Source organism: Hirundo rustica, chromosome 3, assembly GCF_015227805.2.
Source record: "Hirundo rustica isolate bHirRus1 chromosome 3, bHirRus1.pri.v3, whole genome shotgun sequence".
Lineage (NCBI taxonomy): Eukaryota > Metazoa > Chordata > Aves > Passeriformes > Hirundinidae > Hirundo > Hirundo rustica.
The window spans coordinates 61,279,275-61,304,410 of record NC_053452.1 but is presented as its reverse complement, the minus strand read 5'-3'; the positions used below and the strand labels follow the sequence as shown (position 1 = coordinate 61,304,410).

Below are 25,136 nucleotides of genomic sequence, written 5' to 3'. Positions count from 1 at the left end.
AATTCAGTGGTTTTGGAACTCCTGTAGATGGAAGAAGAATTAAATGCCAGATTTGTTTCCAAATACTTTTAAATATCAAGTAGGGAAATCTAGATATTTAGTTTTCAAGTAAACATATGGTCTGCTGTGACTTCCACTGGGCAACAACATATCTAAATGTAGGTTCAGTAATACTGAATCTTGCCACAGCACTCACTCTCTCTACAGATACAGACCTAATATATGTTTATTTCAGGTGCCCAGACTGAATCAACCTGTGGGACATCATTTTTCAGAACAGAAATATTCTGAAAAATGTGTGAAAAAAACCCAAAAAACCAGTACAATCCTCTAAATGTGTCATTACAGTAACCCACAAAATGTGAAATCCACACTAACCATGCTATCTATTGAAATCCTCCGATAAAAAAATGTATATATCCCCTGGACTATATCCACTTTTTCACTAAAAACTATGATTCTATTAATAAAGCATTTCAGAAGTATGTTTCCTTACGTCATTAGGAGTCTTCTCCTGTTTCTCATGCTTTTCCCGGTCATATGCCATCTTTTTCAGAAGTTTCTTCACAGCTTTGTCTTTTTTCTCCTTCTTCTGGCGTTCAGTGTTTTGTTTTCTCACTTGGTTAACAATAAACTTTGGAATCTAGATAAATATAGAGTAAGTATGAATAACTACATAATTTTCTTACCAAAATGTTGTAAATGGCCAGATTACCAGATAGAACTCAAAAACAGTGTTTCTTTCCAGTAGTAAATAAAGATTCAAATATAAAACTGTGAAAACAATTTTAAAACCACTCCATCTGTGATAAAATATTCCATTCAGTGACTTCTCAGGGGAAGAGAGGTGCAATCACACAGAGTTTTTACTTTTGTCAGCCAAAAACATTCACTTGACACTTAGTGTGTAAAACCATGATAATTACTTTTTCTCATATGCAGCAAGGTCAAAATTGTTTCAAGCTGCTGATGGACAACACACCTCCAACTTGTCCAGTTTGTCTAAGCTAGAGCTTTGCTTAAGACCATGACACAACCTCATGCTTCATCAAAATATGTTTTATGTAATATTAAGTTTGGCCCAAAAGAGCAACGAGCACAAACACTGTGTTTCCTGCTAATATCTCTAAGCCAGAAAGAATTGCCCACAGAAATGCATACTGATAGACTAATACATATCCCCCAAGGGCTTATTTTTCAGTTCACCTGTTGGATGTACAATATTAAAACTCTGGCACCAGAGCTTAACATCAGAGGTAATATTTTTGTTTTGCTCCTGTAAGAGTTACCTATGAGCAAGAATCCAGCTGGATCAGTCTGATCCTTTTCTAAATCATGGATGTAGCTTCACATGACTTCTCTACTCAGACACCCTGTTGTCAAATTTATCATCCTCCGCCCCTTCTTAAAAACACACTTACTGTCCAGAGAAGTTTTTGGTACTGAATCATAAAGCGCATGACATTTGCTGTCCCAGCTGCCATAACAAACTCTCTCTGTTCAATAGTCTTTGAGCCAAACCCATGAAACGTGAAAAGGTTTGGGGCCATCACCATCGCAACATTCTTCAATGTCATCTTATTTTTGTCTCGGTGATCAATTACCCTTTGGAGGAATTCAAGCAGTACCTGAAATAAGAGCAGAACTTTCAGCTCAATTCTGCATGTGAAAAGTGAAGCACGTGCAGAGTTGAAAATAAACATATGAGTGAAACATGATGTTGAATATTTTTTTGAAAAAGCTCTTAATTTCTAATAATACCACATTAAGAGCAATCAATAATAGAAGCGTAAATATATTTACTCACAGAACGGCAAGTTTTGTTTCCTACAAGTAGTGAAGTAAAACATTCTTGTTTTCGAGAGTAATGTTTTCAAAAGCATTCGTGTGACTTTGAGGCCCTGCACAGGAAGATTTGTTTCAAAACCTTTGTTATGTAGGTGCATAAGCAGCATCCTGCAGATGCTTGTGAAGACATTACTGTTGGCATTTGTTAAACTGAAAGTGAACACAAGAGTGCCAGCTGTCATGGTTATGAAAACATGGAGCGGATAATTCTGTAAGGTAAGCAATTCACGAGTAAAGCACTGCATTGTGAATGACAGATAGCCAGTTAGAAACTGGCAATTTTCAATTAATTCAGTTCCAGATATTTGTAGCTCAACTCAGGAGCCTTCTTGACTGCCTCCACACAATAAACAAACTAAAAAAAAAAAGCCTTCTTTGAACAATAAGACCAAGCAGGATTCTTTGCATGTAATAGATGAGGTTCTGCATCCTACACAAATCCTGCATTCATTCTTGATTGTAACAGCTTTAACAGTAAGTATATCCTGAAAAAAAAACATTAATAGCTTTGCTACAAAAGCACAAGCACAAATTGGAAGAATCCATGGAACATGCTACAGGTAACAACAGGAAGTGTAAATTTCTGGTTTACTGAGAGTAGAAGAAACAGCACAGAGAAAAGTGAGGAATAAAAATGAAGAGCTGAACCCACTTCATAAAAGGAAACTCAAATTCATTTTATTCTAACACTGTTTATTTTTGTACTGGAAATAATGACTGATGCAAAAAAAAAAAAAAAAAAAGGGGGAGCAAAGGAGCAAAACTTCTAAGAGAAAAGGTTTCTCACTGGGAGATTACTATTGCAATCCTGGAAAAATGTCAAGTCACATTCTTAAAAGTCATTTGGGAGGAATTAGGGCCCTAAGTTGTTGTGTTTTTTTCTCCTAAAGTTATGTGAAATATGAGGGAATAAAAAAATCACTAGTTTCAGTATTAACTTTGAACTGAAAAAAAAAAAGTTAAAAAGACAACAGCATTCATTACAGTGGATTCACAGAAACAAACAAAATATTTATCCAGGAAAATTGCATTAACAATTCTAACCTTCAGGGTGTCTCTGTTTGCTTCAGGTAGAAGTATAACCAAAAGATTCAAAGCTTGCAGTTGCTGTTTCCTCGTTGGGAGATCTGCCAATAAAGCACACAGACCTCAGTATTTTTTAATTGTTATTTATACTCTTCAAAAAGCATGATTTTTAAGTTGAAACTTCTCGCAAAATGCTGAATGCATGCACATGGCTAATTATCATAGTATGACAAAGTACTGGCAGATCCTGGTTTTCCGATACTCATTTCCAAATGTTCTTTTAGGACTCAGTTGGAGTGTGTGACTCAGCAGTCCTTTGGCAATGTTTTCTAGATGCCTTGTGATTCCTTCTTTATTTTGCAATGCTACAAGAAGAAATAGCTAACGGCTCTTCCCTTTCTGAGCCTGTGCCCCACATACCAAAGGGTATATGCAACACGGCTTTCACAGCTTCTCTGGTTGCCTTCACAGTTGCACGATCTCCCAAGTCACCCACACAGAATGAATACCACGTGTAACCGAGCAACATAACCAACAGCAGCTGCCATGGCAAACCAGCCAGAGCAGAGCAGCTTGACACATATCTACAGCAGAGAGTGCTGCACCAAATGAGGCAAGCCATAATTAAAGAAAAGCAACGCTGCTCCTGCCTTTTACCAATTGCTCAGTGGTGCATCATTCACCCAAGCTGCACAGTGAATGCAACCCTACACTATTCTGCCTCTCATAAGAGCTCCTACGTTCTGGCAGTGCAGAAAGCCCCAGCTCTCTCACACTTGTCACTTGTGATAAACTTCCTCCTGTCATGCTTTAGAGGACATGCTCTGGCAAGTCTTCTCAGGAGATTCCTAATGAATCGGGCCATACATAAAACAAGTGAAGAAGGAGGTACCTGCACAACGCAGTTTTATCACACTAATTTAAAATTCAACAGGGCTGCTCTCATGCATCCTCCTGGGATTTCAACTGAATTGCTATTTCAAATATATTTCATCCAAATCAACTGACACACCACCCAACAAAAAGAAAAGTTCATTGATGAAATAAGAAAAAAACCCCACCTTGCTGACTACTTTCTACCACACTAAAAATTAAGGACCCGAATAAATGAGTGGCAAATTGTATAGCCATTTAAAACATCAAGTAGTGAGAGCAATGTATCTATCTGCTTTAGAAAGACACACATTAAAAGTAAGGCTTAAATTCAGTTTCAGAACACCATACGTCACAATGTTCAAAAAGCAATGAGAATCAATCTTATCCTAGAAAAGTAAGCAAAATACAATTGCAAAACAATTAAAATTCATTATTTAAATTAAGAGTTTCTGCCTGCTCACTGAAGTAAAAACTGAATTTTAGTTGCTTACATTACTTTTATTAGCAAATTAAATTGTTCAAATTATGTTCTTTAAATATTTAATGCTAACCACACTACTTAGTCACAGTATCATGAAAAACACTGATTACTGTCACAAAGATGGTTCTTTTTCTCTACCGCCTAATCTTATTGCGTGTAATCAACAGGACAAATTATTTAAACAATGGGAGTCTATGAAGTGCTATGTCTGTTTTGAAGCAAATCTTTTAGTTCAATATAGAAAGTGGTTTGAATCCCGGCACCTGAGTATTCCTGGGTAAGTAAAACCACATAAGCCTTCAGATATCTCAGAAGCACAAGCAGGAACCCTCCTGGCTCCAATCACTGTCCAGTAAATGAAACAACCTTGTGGAGAGCCCTTTGCTGCCAGCACCATCTGAAAGTGTTCTGGCCAGTTTTAACTTGACACAGTATTGCAAAATCAACAACACTGTGCAGCAGGCCAAAGCACCAGCCCCCTACTCCAACCAACCTGACAGCACTGAAAGGCAGCTCAGACCTGGGAGACCTGACACAGCTCGCCCTTTTTAAGAATATTTAGACTGACAATTATTCTGCCTGTCTATGTGAATTCTCTGATCCTGAGTTTAGCTCAGTTGGTTGGAGCATTGTGCTAATAATGCCAAGGTTGATGGTTTGACCCCCATATGTGCCATTCAGAAAGTTGGACTTGATAATACTTGTGGATTCCTTCCAACCCAGAATATTCTGTGTTTCTATGAAAGCCCCTCCTAGAAATGACCCATTGGTCTGCCTGCAGACAAGGGAAATAGAACTTGCAGTCCCATGTTGACTGAGGAGTTAATGTGTGTGGGTTCTCACTTTGGATTCATTAACACCATGCCACTCTCTTCCAGTTACAGCCAGTATCTTTGCTGTCTTAGTGACCAGCAGGCAGAGAGGACATTTTCATAAGAACTTGCTGATCTCAAGGGACCATGGATGATCAGCAGTTTTGACTATTCTGCTCTAACTTCTCTTCCTCTAAATGGATAAAGACCCTAAACAGTATAAATTATCATTTGCTGTATTTCCTGAAGAACTGCTTATCTTTGTTGTGGTTTTCCTTTGAAACAAACACTATTTATAAACTGATACTGTCATACACATTTTCTGTATAACCCTTGTATACCTCGTAACTACTATCAGAAACATTAGGAATTGAAAATGTGCTTTCATTGTATATATAAGCTATTAAAATAGCTGTTACGTGAAAGATGTTATTTGCACAGTAGCAAAATTATGCCCATCTTTTCTCAGGAGAACTCATTTGTTGTTATTCAATTTCTTTCTCAGCAAAGAGGCACTTCTCCGCACAGGTATCAATTCTTTCAGCAGAGATAGAAAGGACACTACTCACTCTGCACATCTTGGAAAGCTTTGAGATATTCTACAGTGAGAAGTGGCTGAGGCAGTTCACGGATGAAGAGTTTTAAAAGACTTGCTGCATCATGTTGCTTTACGTTTTCCCAGTTGAAAGTCCCTTCATAAAATTTTGCTTCCAGTTCTTGGCAAAGACCCTGAAATGCAATGGATACAGAAAGTACCAGTAATATTTGGCTGCTGGAAGTCGCATGTTATACACAGCAATACTTTCCACGCTCTGAAAGGGAGGGAAGGACATCTGAAATACCACTTAACTCCAGTTGCTGCTGGTCTTTTGCTACAACACAGATAAACGTGGGATCAGAAGTACTGCAAGCAAACACAAATTAATAGGCAGCATTCAAATCGTACGGAAAAAAATCCCATGGGCCTGAGTCAGGGCCATATGGAATCAATATACAATAAGAAATGGGTATCATACTCAAGCACATAAGGGTCATGACTTCCCCTCTGCCCCATTATTAAGACTTTTCTGATATACAGAGCAATTCTGAAACTGCTACCCAAGGGTGTTGCTGTAATGCATACACGGCCATTTTCATAAACAAATAAGGCAATTATGTGTGTTGACACACAGTCTCTTATCAAAATATACACTAAGGTGAGGCTGGTTCTCTTTTATAAAACACAGGGAATGATTTGTGTAACTGAATAGCTGAATGTCTTGCCATCTACAGGGAATTCCACATTGCTGGGCACACACAGCTTTGCCTAGCATGGGTGACAAACGTGCCCTGTGTAGAAGCAGACTGTTCCACAAATCATGAGGTTATGCAGCAGAGTAAAGAGCTCTGAAAGTCTCAGTGGAAGGTCGCAACTCTGGGGCTGGGAAAGGATGGGATACTGTTGGCAGCAGACATTACCATATCCCTGCCCCGCTGCCATGGCAGTGCTACTACTGGACATTCACAGATGCAAAGATGGGAACGAACTGCAAAGTGCTTCTTAGTCTGCTGCTAACTATCAGTCCTGATCTCATACCCACTTCATTTATTTCCTAGTCTGGCAGAGTGAGAATTAACCTCCATATAGAGCCAGGGGCACTGAGGCACCTCTCATAGGTCTCTCCCCTCTTCTAGCTCACTTATTCTGAACAGAAAAGAAGGACAGAGACATTGGCTTGTTTTGTAAAATATGCGCTGTGGAAAAATATGGCCATAATTATTTATCTGGACAAGAAGGACACATTGAACAGAGGATGTTAGATACATTTTTAAGATAACCTTCTCATTAAATTTAACTTTGTCCAAATGGAAAATGGATCTATTTAAAAAGAAAATGTGGACACTTAATTTGATATAAAAGTTGGATATTCTCAGCTGTCCTCCAGAGAAATCAGAATTCTGTCTCCTCTGACTGTATTAGAGGTTCAAATGTGCAACGGTCATAATTCAGATGTCTAAAGTCAAGTGGGTATGATTTCCCAATCATCAAAAATAGCAACCTTTAGAAAGAGAGATGAAAATTCTCCCTCTGAGACTCATCACCTTCTCCATCCACATTCAGACCAAATCACTGCACTAAATGCAGGATTAAACATATAGAAATAATCATTTTATATGAGAGGCAAAGGCAGAAATTTCCACTATGTGTCGTAGTGCTCCAATGCACTTTTAAAGTAAATGTATTTGACTATAGAGTATATCCAATCCATTTTTAATAATAACCCTAAAATCTATAGAATAGGACAGTAAAGTATTTTTCTGTGTCTTTCTATAAAACTGTAGAATGAGGAAAATATATTTTTTCTGTTTAAAATAATTAAGGGAAAACTTCAGTCTTTTAGTATGATAAAGTCCTTGCTTTAAAAAAAAAAAAAACTATTAGAATAAGTAGAAGAACTTTATATATTTGCTAACAAAACTATCGCTTAATTTAAAGAACTAGTTCCTGCAAATAGAGAGGTTAAAACCAAATAAAAGCCTCATAGTGAATGATCCACTGTCTGGGAAATTGTATTAAGCTAATAAAATCAAAGAGCAAACAAATAAACAAAATTACTAAGAAATCACTCCAGTTCACAGAACTGATGTGAAGTGGAAAATAAAAAATGGAGGAAAACAGGAAAAAAAAAAAATAGTATCTTAGTTACTGATAAACAAACAAATCCAATTTCCATAATACTCCCTTCTTTTAGTTGTTTCAAATGAACCAGCAGCTGGACCAAGTTCTACAAAACAGAGGCTGGCAGACATCTTTGGACAGCTGAATCCACTTAAATGGTCCTTTCTGTTTAGAATTTAAGGCCAGTTCAGACCGTCTTTCTAACACATTGAGTCTTGGCATGAATCACACTGTGTATTTAGCTCCCTGCATCAAGGCAAATGCTGGGGAAGAGTCTGCATGTCACTGGCACTCACCCTGCAAAGTGTCTGTGTGCACAGACGTGCCTAACAAGATTGCGCTCAGCGAGCCGAGCACTTACATTGCTGTTCATAAAAATAAATGTGAGAGGTTCTTCAGTGCATGCTGCCTGCCTTGCCCTGTAACACAGGTTAAGTCTAGCTATTAAAAAAGGCTCACAATGCCAAAGAAAAGCCTCCTCCTGGGGTAGAAAGACCGTGTATGAACTGTTCAGATGATTAAACTGGTTCAGGGAAAAAGCAAAAGGCTGGAAAGCTCATGCCAAGAATTAATGAGATTTTGGCACAACTGAATTTGAAACGTAGCTTTGACTCTCCTTCAAACTTGAACTCTGAAACTACAAAACTTTCCCCAAAACTACACTGAGTGAAAGCGCCATTTCTCTGGCTAATATAATTTAGCTTTCTTTGTAAAGAGATTTTGCTTTCTGTTTCTGAAGATTTTAGTAACAATGGGATGCTAAAACATATTTATATGACAAAATAAATTCAGCAACCACACATGCATTTTGGGAGATATTAAAAACCTGTGCAATGTTTTACCTTTACTCTTGTCGCAACTCCTGGTATTCTAAGAAGTCCCTCTGTTTCCAGAGTTGTCTCTTCTATCTGGGCAATCAGCTGTCAAACACAAATCAAATTGGTGTGAACAAAAATGGCAATTAAAAACTACTGGCAGACAGTTCTGATATACTGAAGCCTTGATGCTTGCATCTCTCTCTGTGCACATGCATTTGTGCACACAGATTTATAACAAGTAGAGGTTCAAACACAGTTTGAAAATTGATTACAGCTGTTGTAGAAGAAAACTTTAATGTGGTTCTTACCCTCTTTTATGAATACTATTAAAGAAGAGTTTATTTTATTAAAAAAGAAAACTATTTTTTACCTCCTTCAAACCTCCTCTGAAGACTGAAGAATTATTTTCAAAAATAACTGTGGCTTTAAAATTATACCCCAATTACTACCCTTGTTAAAATGCCTCCAAATCAAAATAATTAAGGTAACATTCTCGTGAATACTCCAGGACTTTGCAAGAGGAGAACTAAGAACTTCTAGGCTTTGAAGAAGCCTCTGATTTGCAAATCCTGACATTTTCCTAACAGACTAAAAAGTCTACAACCCTTTACAGAGATAAATTTGCAGAAATTTCATAAAAGTACTTAAAGCCCATACAATATTTTTTTCTCTAAATAATATGTCTAGAAATATTCACTGAAGGATGGATTTAAAAGTAATTAAAACAAATCTGTAAACGTTAAAAGCTGATGACACAGTTTTAGCACAAATAGTTCCCACAATGTTTAACTAGGGCAGTGCCTTTGTTAAATGCCTTCCTGCACCAGTGCTTGAGTAAGAAAAATTATGCAACAGAGTTGTGCTTTTTCCAGTTTAAAGGGAGTTTACCTACCACTGCAATTATTTAACAGGTAAATGCCATAAAGAAGACTGGACAGAAAACCCCATAATGTTAGAAAACCGCACTAGAAGTGCATTTTCCATGGTTAAAAAGGAAGTGCTAAGTGGCCCCATCCAAGTCACCCTGTACCTGGCTGACGCCGGATCAGTGCCTGCCACTCACGTCCACTGGGCACAAAGACGCTGTGGGCAGTGTGTGACCTGCCATCACCACCACTTCTGGGGAAGGGAAGGTCTGGTGGCACAACTGGTGGCCACAACTCCTTCATGCACACTCACTCACGAGTGCCCCCTTGGCACACAGCAAGAGACGGCTGCTGGCCACCACCAACCTCCTGCCTGTGGGAAATCCACTCTTCATCGGGGCTACTTTGCATGGCTTTATAAGCAGGACAGAGACTAGAATTACTGTCAGCACAAACTTCTGATGACGACACATGAACTGGTATCACTGTCAGAATTTCTAGTCGGAAAACCTGACTAAATTATGTCATTATTTTTAATTTAATTCCTCAGTGAAATAAAAACTAGGTATATTTTTATTTTTAATTAAGTAGCTTTCCCATTAGCTTGCTTTGTTTCATTTCAGTGATAAACAAGATACATTTAAAAAGCAGAATGAACAAAATTCTCTCTTACACTTTATATAAATTCCCCATTCTTGGAAAGCATGTGCTGCAGAGAACAAGCAGAAGAAATGGGAAACTTTTTATTTTCATATTCTCATTTGAAGTAGAATTGTATTCCAAATGACGTCTGCACCTTGCAAACACATCACATCTATAAGATATTAATGTTTATGTAGAATTTCCAATGTTGCTAGGATAGCGGAGTGATCAATCACTCTTTGCAATTTGATTTCTCAGTTTATAGATAGCATCTTTTTCAGAAATGCGTTTTTATGATCCTGAGGAATCAATTTCTGGCATGAATGACACAGCAGTAGCTTTCAGACTGTGATGCAAGACTACTTTGAGACTCCTGTTTCCCAAAAAGTAACAAGTAGACTGAAATGGTGACAATAGAGCACTGAGTTTCTGTCAATGTTAGGACAGGTCCACACACACTGGTTTCTTTTCTTCTCATGAAATGAGACGTCTCCATCTTCTTTCCAGTTATCTCCCCCATTACCATTACACAATATGGGCCAAAGCATACCCCTTCGTAGTAAAGCAACAAGTCTTCTGGAAAAGCACCTGCCTTGAGAGTTTATTTCTTTAATTCAAAATGTGTCTGATACAACGCAAAATACCACATCTACTGAATTAGTAAGTAAAGTTCCAAATAAAAGTTACACTAACTTGGATGAATTAGAGTATTATACTGAAAACTGCTACACAAAGCAAATCAATCCAGGAAAAAATGTTATGTTTTTGTCATTTTGTATGTATGTAAAAAGTTGACTTCCTCATGCCTGTTTACCTTCTGAAAAATCAGTGGGATCTTGGTTCCTGGGACCCTCTTCTGATCCTGTTCCAGTAAAAGTGACAGTGGGATACCAAACAAGCCAGAGTCTGAAGAATAAAGCAAAAGAAATGGAGATATTATCCACATCTTTTCCAGTACATGTGATAGTGGCATAAACCCACATTTCTGAAGCTGTAAGTCTATTCAATGTGTTCAGAGCTATTGACCTTTTGTTTAAAGTGTTTTAATGTCTTTGCCAACCAAGTTATTACACAAAACATTCTGGCTAAAAGGATTCATCATCTCTTCCACAGGAGTCTTCTGTTTTAACTTCAAATTGCCATCCACATGTTCTGCAGCACAATAAAACAAACTGCATAAATGAAAGCAAATCACATAGTTCGGGTTCGCAGAACGGATGTGGTGATGACCCTGCAATGCAGATCTTCACCACTCAATGCAAGTTATTTTGGCTGAGATGGAAAAGGCATGAGTAAAATACCCAAAACTTGATCACTAAAATGAGACAAATACAATTATCACCCAGAGTTACTCTGAACACTTCTCTCTACGATGGTTTGGAAATAACAGCTCTTTAACTCCTGTGCTTTTGAATTATACACCCTCAGCAGAATAGCAAGATAACCAACTCACTAAAGGTTTGTTTTTTAAAAAAGCAAAAGTACAGTTAATTCTTGGTTAGAAAATAACTTTTACAATAGGGCTAAGGCAATTCAAAATTTTTTTTGAAAAGGAATTCAGTCACAGTTAATTTAGCCCTGATGAAGAACTAACCTTAGTCTTCGTGTAAATTGGACTTTCATATGTTATTGCCCAGTTGAATAGAAGTGAATAACCATTTAAAAAGAGCTATGCTAATAATGACTAACCCAAAGTTTACTGACACAGAACTTCTCTGTCAGAAGTGCTGATAATTGCTGCACGTGCAAGTTTTCTGGAGCAGCATATAACAATACACGTAGTTAAAAACTGCTGCTTGGTATGGTGCCATGCCGATATTGAACACAGAACAGATGCAATCACTAAAAAAAAACCTGTCAGCCCTTGAGAAAATATGATATATATCAAAGAAAGATCAATTTCAGTGCCAAACCAGAAGTTCTTGTAACTCTGTCAGCATAAAACGTCTATCCATAAAATATGAGGAACTCATACGTACAGGCAATCTCCATACCCCATAGCTTTATTATCTTGAAGTTCTTGTCAATAATAAAAGTTTCCATTGAAATGTAGTTGAAAAAACCAACTCCAGGAGGTCAATAAAAAGGCAGCGCTGGGCACAGCATAGCATTCCCCAGAAGAATCATGTTTTCATCATCTTTACACACTCAAGCACAAAGGACAAAGCAAACAGACCCACTGTATGAATCAATTGGCAAACTACACTTAAGGGGTGAAGAGGAAAGGGTCTGACAGAGCAACAAGGCACTGAAGGCAGTACACTGCAAAAGCACATTAGCTTGGCAGACAAGGTGGTGTCATTGTCCATTTCCTACACATTGCCATGAATACACATTTTTTTTACCTTTAAAAAAGGTTTTTAATCAATTCAACATTTTATGAATGTCTGCCATTCAGATAATAATGCTGAGAGTGAAATTCAATTAACAATTAATTTTTCAAGAAGAAGCAGTTATAACTAAGACCTAAAATACAAGAGAAGAAAGCGCTTTGTCTCTGTTTATCAGTGACGGAACAAGTACTTCTGCAAGACAAAAATGCATTCAAGGTCTTGTTGATGTTTCTGTGTATGCCTTTTGCATTAAAAAAAGCTGTTTACTACTACTGTAAAGTGAAGAACATATTTGGAAGAATCTATTGTATCTTGCTGTGTATCTCTCTATGCTCTCTGTTGCTTTCAATTATTTAAAGCGAGCTATTGCACTGTCACATTCACTGAACCTTGACAACAGAGTTTTGGCCAAAGCAAGCTTGTGATTAACTGGTAACACATCTCAAATTCTTGTAAAGCATTTAGCAGAAGCCAAAAATACTAAAACCAAACAAAGCACTGAAAACCTCTAGCATCAAGAAACTGGTTTCCATGCTTTCCATGCTCCCAAGACAAGCACTGTGATAACACATATGCTCTGGTGGCTTGCAGAGGAAAATGACACGTTGGAGCTGTCTCTGCCTCCTCTGCAACAATTTAAATCTTCCACTTTATATGATATGACTTTCAGCGTAACAACTGCATTATAGCCTAAGTAAATACTGGATGGCCTATATGACACAGGAATGTTTATGCCAGACAGAATAGGAAACAGGTGACAAAGGCTTCCAGTATCTCCCACCAATGGCAACAAAAGCACAAAAGTCAGGTAGAGCCACCTGAATGACAGAACTATAAAGGCTGAAAAAGGCCTTTGAGATCACTGAGTCCAATTTTGCAAGTAGACCATTACCTGCCTTCAGGAAATCAGGAAAAGAATACCACAGAGAGCACATGCTTATGCTCTTTAGGCATAAATCAGCACATACAAACTTCTGTGAAGCAATTCTTGCTGCACAGCATGCTACTAAGATTTTTACCCTTCACTCCTTAGATTATCTGCTCAGTGACTGACTTGAGGTTTAATTTTAGACAAAGAGCTGGAGACATTATGTCAGTGAACTTATTTAAAGCTTGCCTTGAGTTAAGGTGTAAAACTAAATGTTGCTCAGGGACCTATGTTACTGCTCTTATATTATATATAAATTTTCTGCAGGAAGAACATAAAGAAATGGGTGCACTTGTTTTGTTGGATTAAACAGATGCAATTGGTGCAGAATACAAAACACCAACTTACCTTTGGTTTTTATTTTTACAGCTTTTTGCTGTTTGAATTCTGTCCCAAGTATGTCATAGAGCGCAGTTAATTCAATCAGTGCTAAAGAATAGACTTTCTTCATGTCCTGAGGGGCTAGGTCACCAATCTTTGTGGTACCTGTTTTGTCCTTCGGCAGTCTGAAATTCTAAAAGCAGAGATTTGCAGCAGGGTAAATAATCCAAGTCATGACAAATTACTTAGCCCAAAGGCTGTGCTTCCTTCAGGATACAACCTTTCATCATGAAGCCTCCTGTTACTGACTAAATCAAAGGAGAATCCCACAAATAGGTTAAAAAGCAGATGATCTTAAAATGATAAAAAGATTTAGGTTCCCAGTGACTTCTGGAGGTCATCTAATGCAATTGCTGCTCAAAGCAAGGCTAAATTCAAAGTCTGATTGGATTGCTTGTTGTTGCTATTCAAATGAATTTTGAAAATTCCCAGTAACCCCCATGGGAACCTGTTGCAGTGTGGAATGCTCTCATGGAAACTTTCTTTACTATGCAAAACAAAATTTCACCATTAGTCACTCGTGTCCAGGAACTATTGTCCTTTTACTTGACGCCTCCAAGAAGAGTCTGGATTTGTCCTGCTTGCAACCACATACTCCCCCTCCACCTTCTGCATCCTTGTCCAGTTTATAGTGGTGGAAATGGCTGTCCATGAACAATCCTGTGCACATACAACTGGGATAGAAATCCTTCTACACTTGTGCACACAAAATAAAATATCTGGCTGCCATATAAATAATAATAAAGGAGTTCTCTTCTTAGGGAAGTGAGATACTTAACGTGGCTCCTTCCTATTGCACTAGATACTCAGAGGCTTCAGTCAGAGATCAACATAAGGAATTTAGTTGCAAGGGTGAGGGACTTCCCAACTCATTGAACTTTCTAACCCCATCTCTCACTGGCAGGATTCTATGTATGCATGACTCAGAGCAGGAAGCTTGACAAGACTTTCTTCCACTTGGAAAGACATATACTCATGAATTATTTTCTTACCCGGTACAAACTCAGCAATAGCAGAGATGAATCGCTCGTTATGGTACATGACTACAAGGGCACATACCAAAATATAAACATAATTTACAAAGGGTAGACACGTAGCCAGCTCCCCACCTTGAGCTTTCATTGACTTGCACAAACATGCCTGTTTAAAAATAGCTGCAGATGATGAAGGTGCAACCAATATATTGTAGATTTAAATAGGTAACTCCCTTCCTTTTCCTATAATTTTGCAGCTTTTTTTGTAACTGAAGAAGAAATCCCATAGCCATGTCTTTGCGCAATCCTTCACGAGCCTGGCCAAAAGTAGAGCTCATATATATATATATGCATATAACTTATGTTAGAGCATGGCTTTTATCTCATTATAGGCTGCATTAGAGAAACATGACTCAAACACTTTAGAATCCATCTCTAAATATCCATTAGCGTCTGGTTTATAATGTTTAAACTAGGATACATGGGGTAATTACTACTTGAAGAACTGCACATGTCCTTATCTAAATTAAGTGTTTGAAGAACTGGGAAACATTATTTCAGAAACTGTGGTAACTTATGCATATTTGCATACGGTGTTAGGAAAAAAAACCCATAAAAACAAAGAAAAACCCAAGATAATTTTCACACCAGACATTAGTTTACAGGTTATATGTAACTGTATGTTTGTGAACTGTTAGGCAGAAAGAGATCCTCAGAGAGATTTCTGAGGATCAACAATCTTCCAACAACCCCTTGGAAGATTTTCTTTTGATTTTATATGGATTCATTCAGAAAGAGCCTTTTTTTATTAAGAGTTGGAAAGAAAAACTGAGTTCAAAATAATCTTTAACTTCCTGCCATTTGACTTCAGACTTCTAATTTCTATAGACAATTCTGTTCTTCATTCTCATCCCTCACCTACCTGCATCAGACAATTGCATAAGGTTTCTACAGCCATCCACCAATCCTTTTTTTTATTACAACAGAGCTTTTTATTAGAGGTTAAGCATCTCACTTCAGATAACAGAAAAATGGGCTGTAAACAAATGAAGCAAGAATAGAGTGGTACAACTACCACAAAACCACTATTCCAGCTTACTATTAGAAGTTCATTTTTGCTTACATATGGAGTGCATTCTTCCAGACACACAAGTACAAAAATAGGCATCACTGTAGTTATTTTCATGTTACTGAGCATACTATTCCCAAATATTAGTTACCTTAAGAACCTCTATCTCTACAAAATTAAAGCTGACAAAGTTTTTCTAAATCTAATTCACTCAGTCTCATATAAATATCACCCAAACAGCACCTCTAGCTAAAATCAATCAATCAATCAGAAACACCTACCGGGAGAAGAGTGTCACCTCCTCCACCTTTGTACATTTTGCCTGCTGAGCTGTCTTTGAGATTAGCTGCCTGTTCTGCAAATGATATCTCCAAATTGATGTCAGTGTCTGAAGATGGCATGTCCTCAAGCAGGCTCTTCTGCTCATCTGTTCCAAGACTGAACTTTGCACCTGAAAACGCCATTAAAAAGAAAAGCTAAAAAATCAACAGCAGTATTTGGTGACCAAGAGTAAGTTTTAAACCAAGTAGAAATTAATGCTGTGCAAGCAATGGACTTTCTGACTGCAAAGTCACTGTTCCTGTATCTATTATGTCAGTTGAAAATTTAGCTATTGACAAGGGTTCATCTTTTGTAGGTTTTCTTCATTTCTTCAGTAATTTTGCCAAGGCATGGGGTTTTCTCTCCTACTTATCTATTATGAAAAGATAGAGCAATCCACCTCAAACAAATGAGACTCCCAAAATCTTGCAAAGCCAAAGAGCTTTGGCATTAGAAGCCTCTTGCCATCAAAAACTTTCCAGCCTCAAAGACTGTAACATCCTGCAAACAAATCAGCAAATTTTTCTGCTGTGAAAATTTCAAAAAGAGAATGTGTCCTCTATGATCCACAGCATTAACATCTGGGAATAACAGGGAGTACACAGATCATTATATTTGTTCCAACATTCCTGTTCTCACCTCAGTCTGATCCCTCAAAACAGCTTGGGCACATTTCCATGATACAAGGAAGGACAAAATACACAATGTGCTTACTTCTCTTTCTTTGTTCCTTAAAGGAATCAAACACTGGACAATTTTAGAACATTTTTTTTTGTTAAAGGAATAAAGAATCAAAAAAGGGAGAAGTAGTTCCGCTTTTAGAAAAAGAAGTTTCCCAATTTCACAGTAAATCAACCACTGTTTTTGGTTTGAAGTTAAAATATATTGTGAAAGAAGCAAAAAGAAAATTATACAGTAAAAAACACTATTTTATTCAAAGCACAGAAGTCTAAGAAAGCTTTCAGTCTCTCCACATCCTTCTCATGGTATCTATCCAAAAGGATACATCAAGGAATAGGTTACTTTTACAAGACATTACAGAATCACAAAATCATAGAAGGTTTCCAGGTAGTACAAAAGAGTAAAGTCACACAATAAATAAGGTTAGAAAAAACCTTTGAGATCACAGAGTCCAACCTATGACCAAACACCACTATGTTAACTGTATCATGGCACTAAGTGGCATATCCAGTCTTTCCTTAAACACCTACAGGGACTCCACAACCTCCCTGGGCAGTCCACTCCAATACCTAATCAGCCTTTCTGTGAAGAACTTCTCCCTAATGTCTAACCTAAACCTCTCCCGGCACAGCTCGAGGCTGTGTCCTCTCATCCTCTTCTTGCCTGGGAGAAAAGACCAACCCTCACCTGGCTACAGCCTCCAGTCAGGCTGTTGTAGAGAGAGATAAGATTCCCTCCCAGCCTCCTTTTCTCCAGGCTAAATACCCCAGCTCCCTCTGCCTCTCCTCATAAGACTTGTGATCCAGACCCTTCAACAACTTCACTGCCCTTCTCTGGACATGCTCCAGCTCCTCAACGTTCTTCCTGAATTGAGGGGTTAAGAACTGGACACAGAACTTGACGTGTAGCCTCTCCAGTGCTGAGTACAGAGGAAGAATCACTTCCCTAGTCCTGGGACCATGATTTTGCCACTGGCTCCTACTTACATGAGACTGCAGCCTGTTCAAAGCTAATACACCACAAGAGTAGGAAAATTGGATGGAAACAGGCATGAGTTCGGAAGGAGAACCAAGAGCAATGCATATATTTTGGTGTAAGAATGTTGTGTAACATAATAAATTAAATTTTTACACTGCTGTGGGTAATTTTTGTATGGCCTAGAGTAACTACCCTAAGCCAAGACAGAAACAAGTTCCCAGAAAACAGTTATGGGTACAGCAAAAGGTGACTCTGAAGCAGGGGAAAGCCTGCAGATAGGCTGATTAAGATGAGTCAGGGAAGTGCTGCTCTACACTGATGGTATCAGTAGCCTGTAAAAGAACTGAGCTGCAAGCACACAATTGAAACAACATATGAAGCAGGAAGTTTTAAAAAAAATTACAGCAACTCGACAATTTTTCTAAATTGTATCTGCATCTTATTGAAAAACATCAAACTATTCTCTGACATCATTTAAAGCAAGTCCTGAATATAACCTCAGTCAGCCAGGGCCAGACTCAGAGACCTGACAGGCAAATGGCTGAAGCCATCACAGCCACGTCCTGGTAAGGCACAGTGCTTTACACAACCACTCCCACGTCAAAGTAGTTACCTAAGCTGAGACACTTTCAGGGAGAGAAGGTGGATTTGAGTTAAAACTTTGACTCTACTTATAACCAAGCAATACTGTGAGAGGTAGAATAGGACATTTTCATATTCTGCCAGACGTGTGTGTTACTCATCAGTTGTTTTTTCCAGAGTGGCTTCTGCTCACTTTCCACAGGCCCCAAAACTCCTAGGGCATAGGTTAAAGATTAAGTTGATCTTGAAACTAGAGCTGCTTATTTTGGTAAAGAGATATCCAAGTCCTCAGTAAGCAAACATATCCAAGGTCAAATTCATCCCTGACTGATCCTTGGCATCCCCGCATGTATATCTGTATAGATCATGTAAACTGTCTAATGCATCCAAACTGAATGAAAGCAGCCTCCCATCCCCCCAAAACTTTTGTCATGCTAATGTGCTCTATACCTGATCTACACACTTCCTACCAGCCTAGGAGGGATCTGATGTTAACAAACAAAAAAGCAGTAGCTCCTATTTCAGTCCTCTGGTCATACAAAGGTGTCATGTAAAGCAGATGCCTCAGTAATGCTCGGCACATTTTAAAGATCTGGAAGTGCTGCTGTAGTGGGGACTCTCTTCTTGGCTATAAACCTTGCCCCCGTTGTTGTACATTCCTGAACGAGGCAGCAGCTGTAAGAGGAAGTAGCCTTGGTGCTCTGCCAACCTGCCAACCACATGTAATATTTAATGAGAGAAACTACAAGTGTGATAAAGAAAAATTTAAATATTGTCTATGAGGATGTGGAAACCATATTTTACATGAGTTCTGTACACTTTCCTTAGTTCACAGAGCTATTTAAAGATTACATAAAATGATGGGAATTCTTCAGGAATAAAACAAGGAACACTGCAAGTGTCAACTTTGCTATATCCCAGTTTTGCTGGAGAATCGTGAGTATACACCAATGGAGCTAAGCTGACAGATCTTAATTTATGATTGGAAAGGTAGAATGATTTTTTCTTTGACTGACACAGTATTTCTCAAAAATGCTACTTCATTTTTGAAAATAAAAAAACTTGTAACCATTTCACTGACAGCATTGCCTTGGCTGTAGGATCCTCATTTATCGTGTAAAATGAAGATCAAAACCAAACTCTTTAATTAAAAACCACCAGATTTCAGATTTTTTTCCCTACCAAGAAGCAAACATTACTGTACTTTACCCTTGTATTACACAGGGTACCCACAATTTGTTCATCCATTCTCTAGCTTGTTATGCCTTGATGCTGCAGAGGTTCTATTATTCCTCCCCTGTGCTAATCCTAAATTCAGAGAAACAACTGCAGTCACAGTAAACTGACTTTGCTACTCCCCTAGTCAAGCTAGTAAGTATTTAGCAATTCATATGTTTTATTATTTCCTTTTTATTTCTTGAGAGGTCTCAACCAACACAGTTATTTACACCTTTTCACATGATTCCAAAGGAAATTACTTATTTTCTTTTGTATCTATTGAACAAAATATTAGCTTTGCAGGCCTTTAGTGAGAGTTATGGATTGTTAAAATGATAATGCCTTTTGAGAGCTTAATACATGATTCTGAATTTTTTGTTTTCTGTATACTCCATATCTACATGAAACAAAGGCACTAATTATTCTGTGAGTTTGCATGTATTATTTAGTCAAGAAACAAGGTGTGTTGGACTGGAAAGAAATGAGAATGGGCTCACATAGCCCAGGTGTGCTCTAAGGGCAAACCACTAACAACTTCAGTCTGGCAGAAGCACTTAGGAATGCAGCATTCAAATATCCCATTAGGAACAGTCATCACCTTTGGAGTATGGCCAAGAAGAATTTTTAACCATAACAATTTTAAGATGCCTCAATTTAGGCTTTTTTTTAATAATGTCTGAGATGATGTTCGTATTTTTTCAGGTAAAACTGGGATTACTTCTGCGTCAAAGAAGGTTTCCATTTTAAAATAATGCCCTTGGATTTGGATTTCATAAATATTTAGTACCTCTGAAATATCAGGCACTGTTAACTTTTTGCCTTAAATTCATTCACTGTTTGTATAACACTTATTTGCTCATCATTCTGGAGGAAAGATCAAGCACGGAACCAGGTGCATGCTTTTAACACCACCAAACTTCTACGGCTTGAATGCAGATTGAACTGATTTTTCCTTCCTGCTCCATTCTTGGGAGCAGAGCCCACTGTAGCATGTTGACTACAGCAGGAGCGTATCAGGATGTAAGCAGGCTGCATTTGCCATCCACATCACAATCTGTGCTGAGGAGAGCTAGCATATGGGATTTGCCTTTCAGAACATCCCATTTCTGAAGGGTTCATCAGGGCCACGGGGAAAAAAAGAACCAGATGTGATAAAAACTCTGTAATAATTGCTTGGTAATTTTCCAGCTCTGAATCCCACAGTGAAGTTTATTGACACAAGCACCAGGCATCTCTTCCTTCCCTTGTGCTGAACCAGCAGTCTGGCAGTCCTCCCAATTTTTTACTGTTCTTATTGGAGTGAGGTTTGCTGAGAGGGCAGGAGGGAAATACATGCTTCTGGAAACAAACAGATGCAGTGTTATTCAGGGCTGGTTTATATTCATGTCTCCCACTTCAAGTGCCATGCACATTCTGTATTGTCCATAGCTATCTTCCAAGTCTACTTCTAAAGTAACAATTTTTCCAAATGCTACTGGTCAGTATTCTAGAACTGAAGCAGAACTTTATTTGGTGGATTAATTACAGCTAACTAACTTGCAATAAGTAACTTGATCTGCCTGCTTAATGTGGGTATAGGGTTCAGTGCAACATCTATGTGCTATCCAGTCCTCCAGAAGAAGCAAAACCCCCGACATATAAACAAAGCAGAGTAACAGTGAAGCATCTTAAAACTTAAATAGCTGCCAATAAATAACCTGATCTCTACAGGGGTGGGTAGGGTGGTATACCAGACACAGTGCAACCCTGACTTTCAAGAAACCTAACATGATGCAGGAATATTGGACCAGAACAGCAGAAAGCTCTGTCAAAGTCTTTCATCAGAATTCATACTCTCAAAATATAAACCATGGAGTCAGCTAAGGACTTCTGTGATGTACTATCCTGACAGTGAGAGGAAAGGGTCTTCCATGGGTACTGCACCTCTCTTCTGTGATCACATGCCACTGAAGACAACCTAAGCACATAGAATGCTATTTCATTTCCATTTTCCTTGAAGAGGTAAACAACCTTTTTTAATTTCACCACTGTTTTTCATCTAATTTGAGCTACAGGTATATAGCCAGTTCTCACAGGTTTTTTTGATGCTTGAGTCCAGCCAGTTCTCATTTTTTTCATTATAGTCCATTAGGTTTTATTCTTTTGTATGCACTGATGAGTTTATGCATAGACCTTCATTTCCTGTACTGTACAGCAGAGACAGACCAGAAGCAATAAATTAAGGATCAGAAACAACCGCAACATAAGCTATGAGAGAAGACTTCTCCCAGATAGCCTGATTATAAATTGATCCCTGATAATAAACAGGGTTTCTCAAGCGGCTCGAAGGACGCAACCTACAGGCACACTTAAAATCTTACACACCAACAATGTAGTCCAGAACAGGTTTCTCATTATAATTTCATTTTATTTTGCTGAAAAGCTACTTAAAATATGGAACCATGTACTACCCTGTGTAGTTGAATACCTACATACCAAAAGACAAACAAATAAAATAGAGAGCATTTTGACGTTACCTTTTGTTCCATCGTGTGTTTCATTTTTGTTTTCACTTGTTCTCACAGCTGAAGGTTCACTTCCATCACATACCTAAGAAAGGAACAATAAATATGCATTCCTATAAAAACCTAGTGTATGGTTGCAGAAACTCCTTTGCCTCTGTGCAGGATTAAAACACACACTCCCGCAATTCAGGGGTATGCAAAAGCACATCTGTGTTTCAGCAGAAAACCCCTTGCCAAAGTCTAGGGGGATCTGAAACCAAAGTAATTTAAAAAGAAGTAATTAAGTCAATTCCTCTTCTTCCTAGAAGGCTACATGGGTGAATGACTTTATTTTCCAGAGTGGCAAAGAATAAGAAAATGCAGTCTGACCTGAAGCTGTAGTTTGCACTGGAAAGGATATGGAAATGGCATCTGGAGGAGATATTTTGACTTACTCAGATGAAATTCCTGTCTCTTGAAAATGCTTACACGGTTGCCTCCCCTAAAGAGCAATCCCATCCCTTTTGCAGGGCAGCCTGACGTTAATATCTGTGCTTACAGCTTAGAATTTCAACAGCAAATCCAGGACACTTTGAAGAGATGAAGAATAGGAAAGGATTTGAACCATCCTCTCCTTTCTATAATGCTGCCCTACCCAGTCTCGAGATGGGACATTTTGTCAACTGGATGACACCAACTATAGACAAAATATTTCAGAAAATCTATGCCTGTAGATATGGGTATACACAGACTCATATACATTTTTATCCACATATCATTTTCACTTTTTGGCAACTCAAATTAACAATGTATGTTTGCCACACTGTATTTCTAAATGCATTTTACTCAAGCAATTTATAACTTCATACTTACTGAGAACACAAATGCAAGTTTTAAAGATTTATCCAACTGGCACAATCTGTATTTTCACTTCTTTTTTATTTTTAATCAGGTATCTTGAGAGGAGGAAGAAGTTAGCACGACTGCCCAGAAAATTATCTCTGTTTCACAAAGCAGCCGAAGCATACTGGGAAGCTGTTAAGGTACCAAAAGTCCAGCTTCTCTTTGGGAATATGGCAGGAAGTTTAAGAGAAACATTAACACAATTGTTGTGTAGATGCAAAACATCAACGCTATTGTTTTTACCTTTCCTCCAGATGAAGGGAGGCTACAGGATTTTCAGAGGCTATTATTAAACTGGAATGACTTCATGCAGCTGCAGGTGGCTTCAGTCCTCTTTTGTTATATAAAAAGCTTTCTAATGGTGGGTGAGTAACAAAGCAGTGAGACAAGTTACCTAGGGAGGCAGTGGAAGCCACTTCACTACAGTCTTTTGGTGACAGATTTGGTGAATAACCACAAGCAATGATTTCTGAACAATTATCTTGCTTTGGAGAAAGGAACGAAGTACAAGTTTGAGGACCTATACTTGTATAATACTTTATTTCTGTTAAGGAGACAAGTTTAGAAGGATTTTCTCCCCCCAATTTTTCTGTATTTGATAAATAACCATTTGTTTTAGACGTCTTAAATGCCAGGAGTCATTTGTCATCTCAGTGGTGCTTTCAATATCAAAACATATAGTTTAAGAGAAGCAAAAATCTATGAAACAGTGTGACATAGGACTTTCAAACATTACAGTATGTAGCTTACATACAGGAACATGAATATTTCTTGCACTTTACTGAAAAAAAAAGAAAAAAGAGAAATTATACTGTTTTAAGCTGCATGATATTTTATCTAAATTGCTCTGCTATTAGATCTTGTAATTTTTAGGTAGAGTCAATTACAAATCAGACCCCAGAGAGCTTTTATGGAGGAAATATCTCTTCTGCAACCACAGGCAAAGCAGAACAATGAAAGAGAAGTTGTGACTCCAGAATATACCACTTCCTCCACTACACTTCAACTGAGTTTAGAGGGAGTTACTGAAGGAGAGGAAGCTGTTGAGGGAAGAAGGAAATTAAATCCCCTCAAAATTCACCGTGCTTTCCATCACTACAACCACTGCACTGAAAAGTACTGTCAGCAGTGAGAACAAGAGACAGAGTGGAGGCCAGGTAAACCACTCATGCTATAAGGTCTCATTCTTATGGCTGAAGATCGCAGTGCTCTGAGGGAGCAGAGAGGACACACACCCCTCTCCAGGGAAAAGGAATTCTAATCATAGCCTCCATTTCCCTCCTTCCCCTTTCCTGTATATGGGAAAGGAATTCCCTTCAATAACCCATGATGGGAAACTGAGACCCTTTGGGGCATGTCAGAGTAACTTCCCATACACAGCTTAACACGCACACAGGCCCTGGGAGTTAGTATGGGGTTTACACCCGCATCTGATGGGCATAAAGACCTAGCCAAAACCAAGGAGGTTAGACTTAAGCCCAGTTTTTTTCCTTTTTTTAATAAACCAGAAAAAAAACAAATAAACAAAAGCACCAGTAAGTAAGAGGTAACCACTCAAAGGTGAAAGCAGGCTTGTGGGTAGCTCTTTGGATGATTATTGTGATGAGTTTCACACCTGTGTGAAAAATATTTCCAATTAAAATGAGCGGCCGTTTTATTCAACACCTTTGAGTAAGAAAAGCCAATATACATACTTCTTTATAAATACTAAAATTGCTTAATGCAATGTCAAATCTGGACAAACACCATCCCTGAAAATTTAGTGAAAAATTCCTTTAGAAATCAGTGAAGTTAGACACAAATCTTCTGGAAATTTCCCTTTCAGGTGCCACCCTGCTCTCCCCCCATCTGTACGAGTCCCTCTCTTCCCTCTGCCAGAATCGAATAGAACAACCGACAGGAACTCACTTGTCCCTTTGAGTCATTTTGTAGCCTGAAGATATCTCTGACATCGGGAATCTGGTGCTGTTTGTTTTTTTTCCTCATGGTTTGTGTGACAGTCTCTACTCGCTTTTCCACCGCAGCTTTCTGGGTTCGGGTCAGCGTGGATAAAAACACCATGCTTTCCAGGGAGTCACCAGAGCTCTCTCCAAACAGATTTGACAAACCTGCCTCCTTCAGCCATTCTTCTTCCAGTTCTCCCTCTGAGTAATTTGAAGAGAAAAAGGCATAAACATTGGCTTTTGAGTACTGCCAAGCACACTGGATTTTAATGACATGACACAGTTAATATAATTCACAGACAAGTACTAGGGGA

General features: G+C 38.3%; 1 protein-coding gene across 5 annotated transcripts in view; it reads right to left on the bottom strand.

Moving 5' to 3' along the window:
• ARHGAP18 (Rho GTPase activating protein 18) overlaps positions 1–25,136 on the bottom strand; it is a 95,393-nt gene that overhangs the window by 11,095 nt on the left and 59,162 nt on the right. For all 5 annotated transcript variants that reach the window (XM_040060134.1, XM_040060133.1, XM_040060136.1 and 2 more), the window contains exons 3-12: positions 24,788–25,023; positions 22,010–22,082; positions 15,995–16,164; positions 13,638–13,803; positions 10,843–10,934; positions 8,545–8,622; positions 5,613–5,772; positions 2,893–2,975; positions 1,422–1,628; positions 497–643 (exon numbers count right to left, since the gene is read on the bottom strand). In XM_040060134.1, coding sequence (XP_039916068.1) covers positions 497–643; positions 1,422–1,628; positions 2,893–2,975; positions 5,613–5,772; positions 8,545–8,622; positions 10,843–10,934; positions 13,638–13,803; positions 15,995–16,164; positions 22,010–22,082; positions 24,788–25,023 — 1,412 coding nt within the window. The remainder of the gene's footprint in view (positions 1–496; positions 644–1,421; positions 1,629–2,892; positions 2,976–5,612; positions 5,773–8,544; positions 8,623–10,842; positions 10,935–13,637; positions 13,804–15,994; positions 16,165–22,009; positions 22,083–24,787; positions 25,024–25,136) is intronic.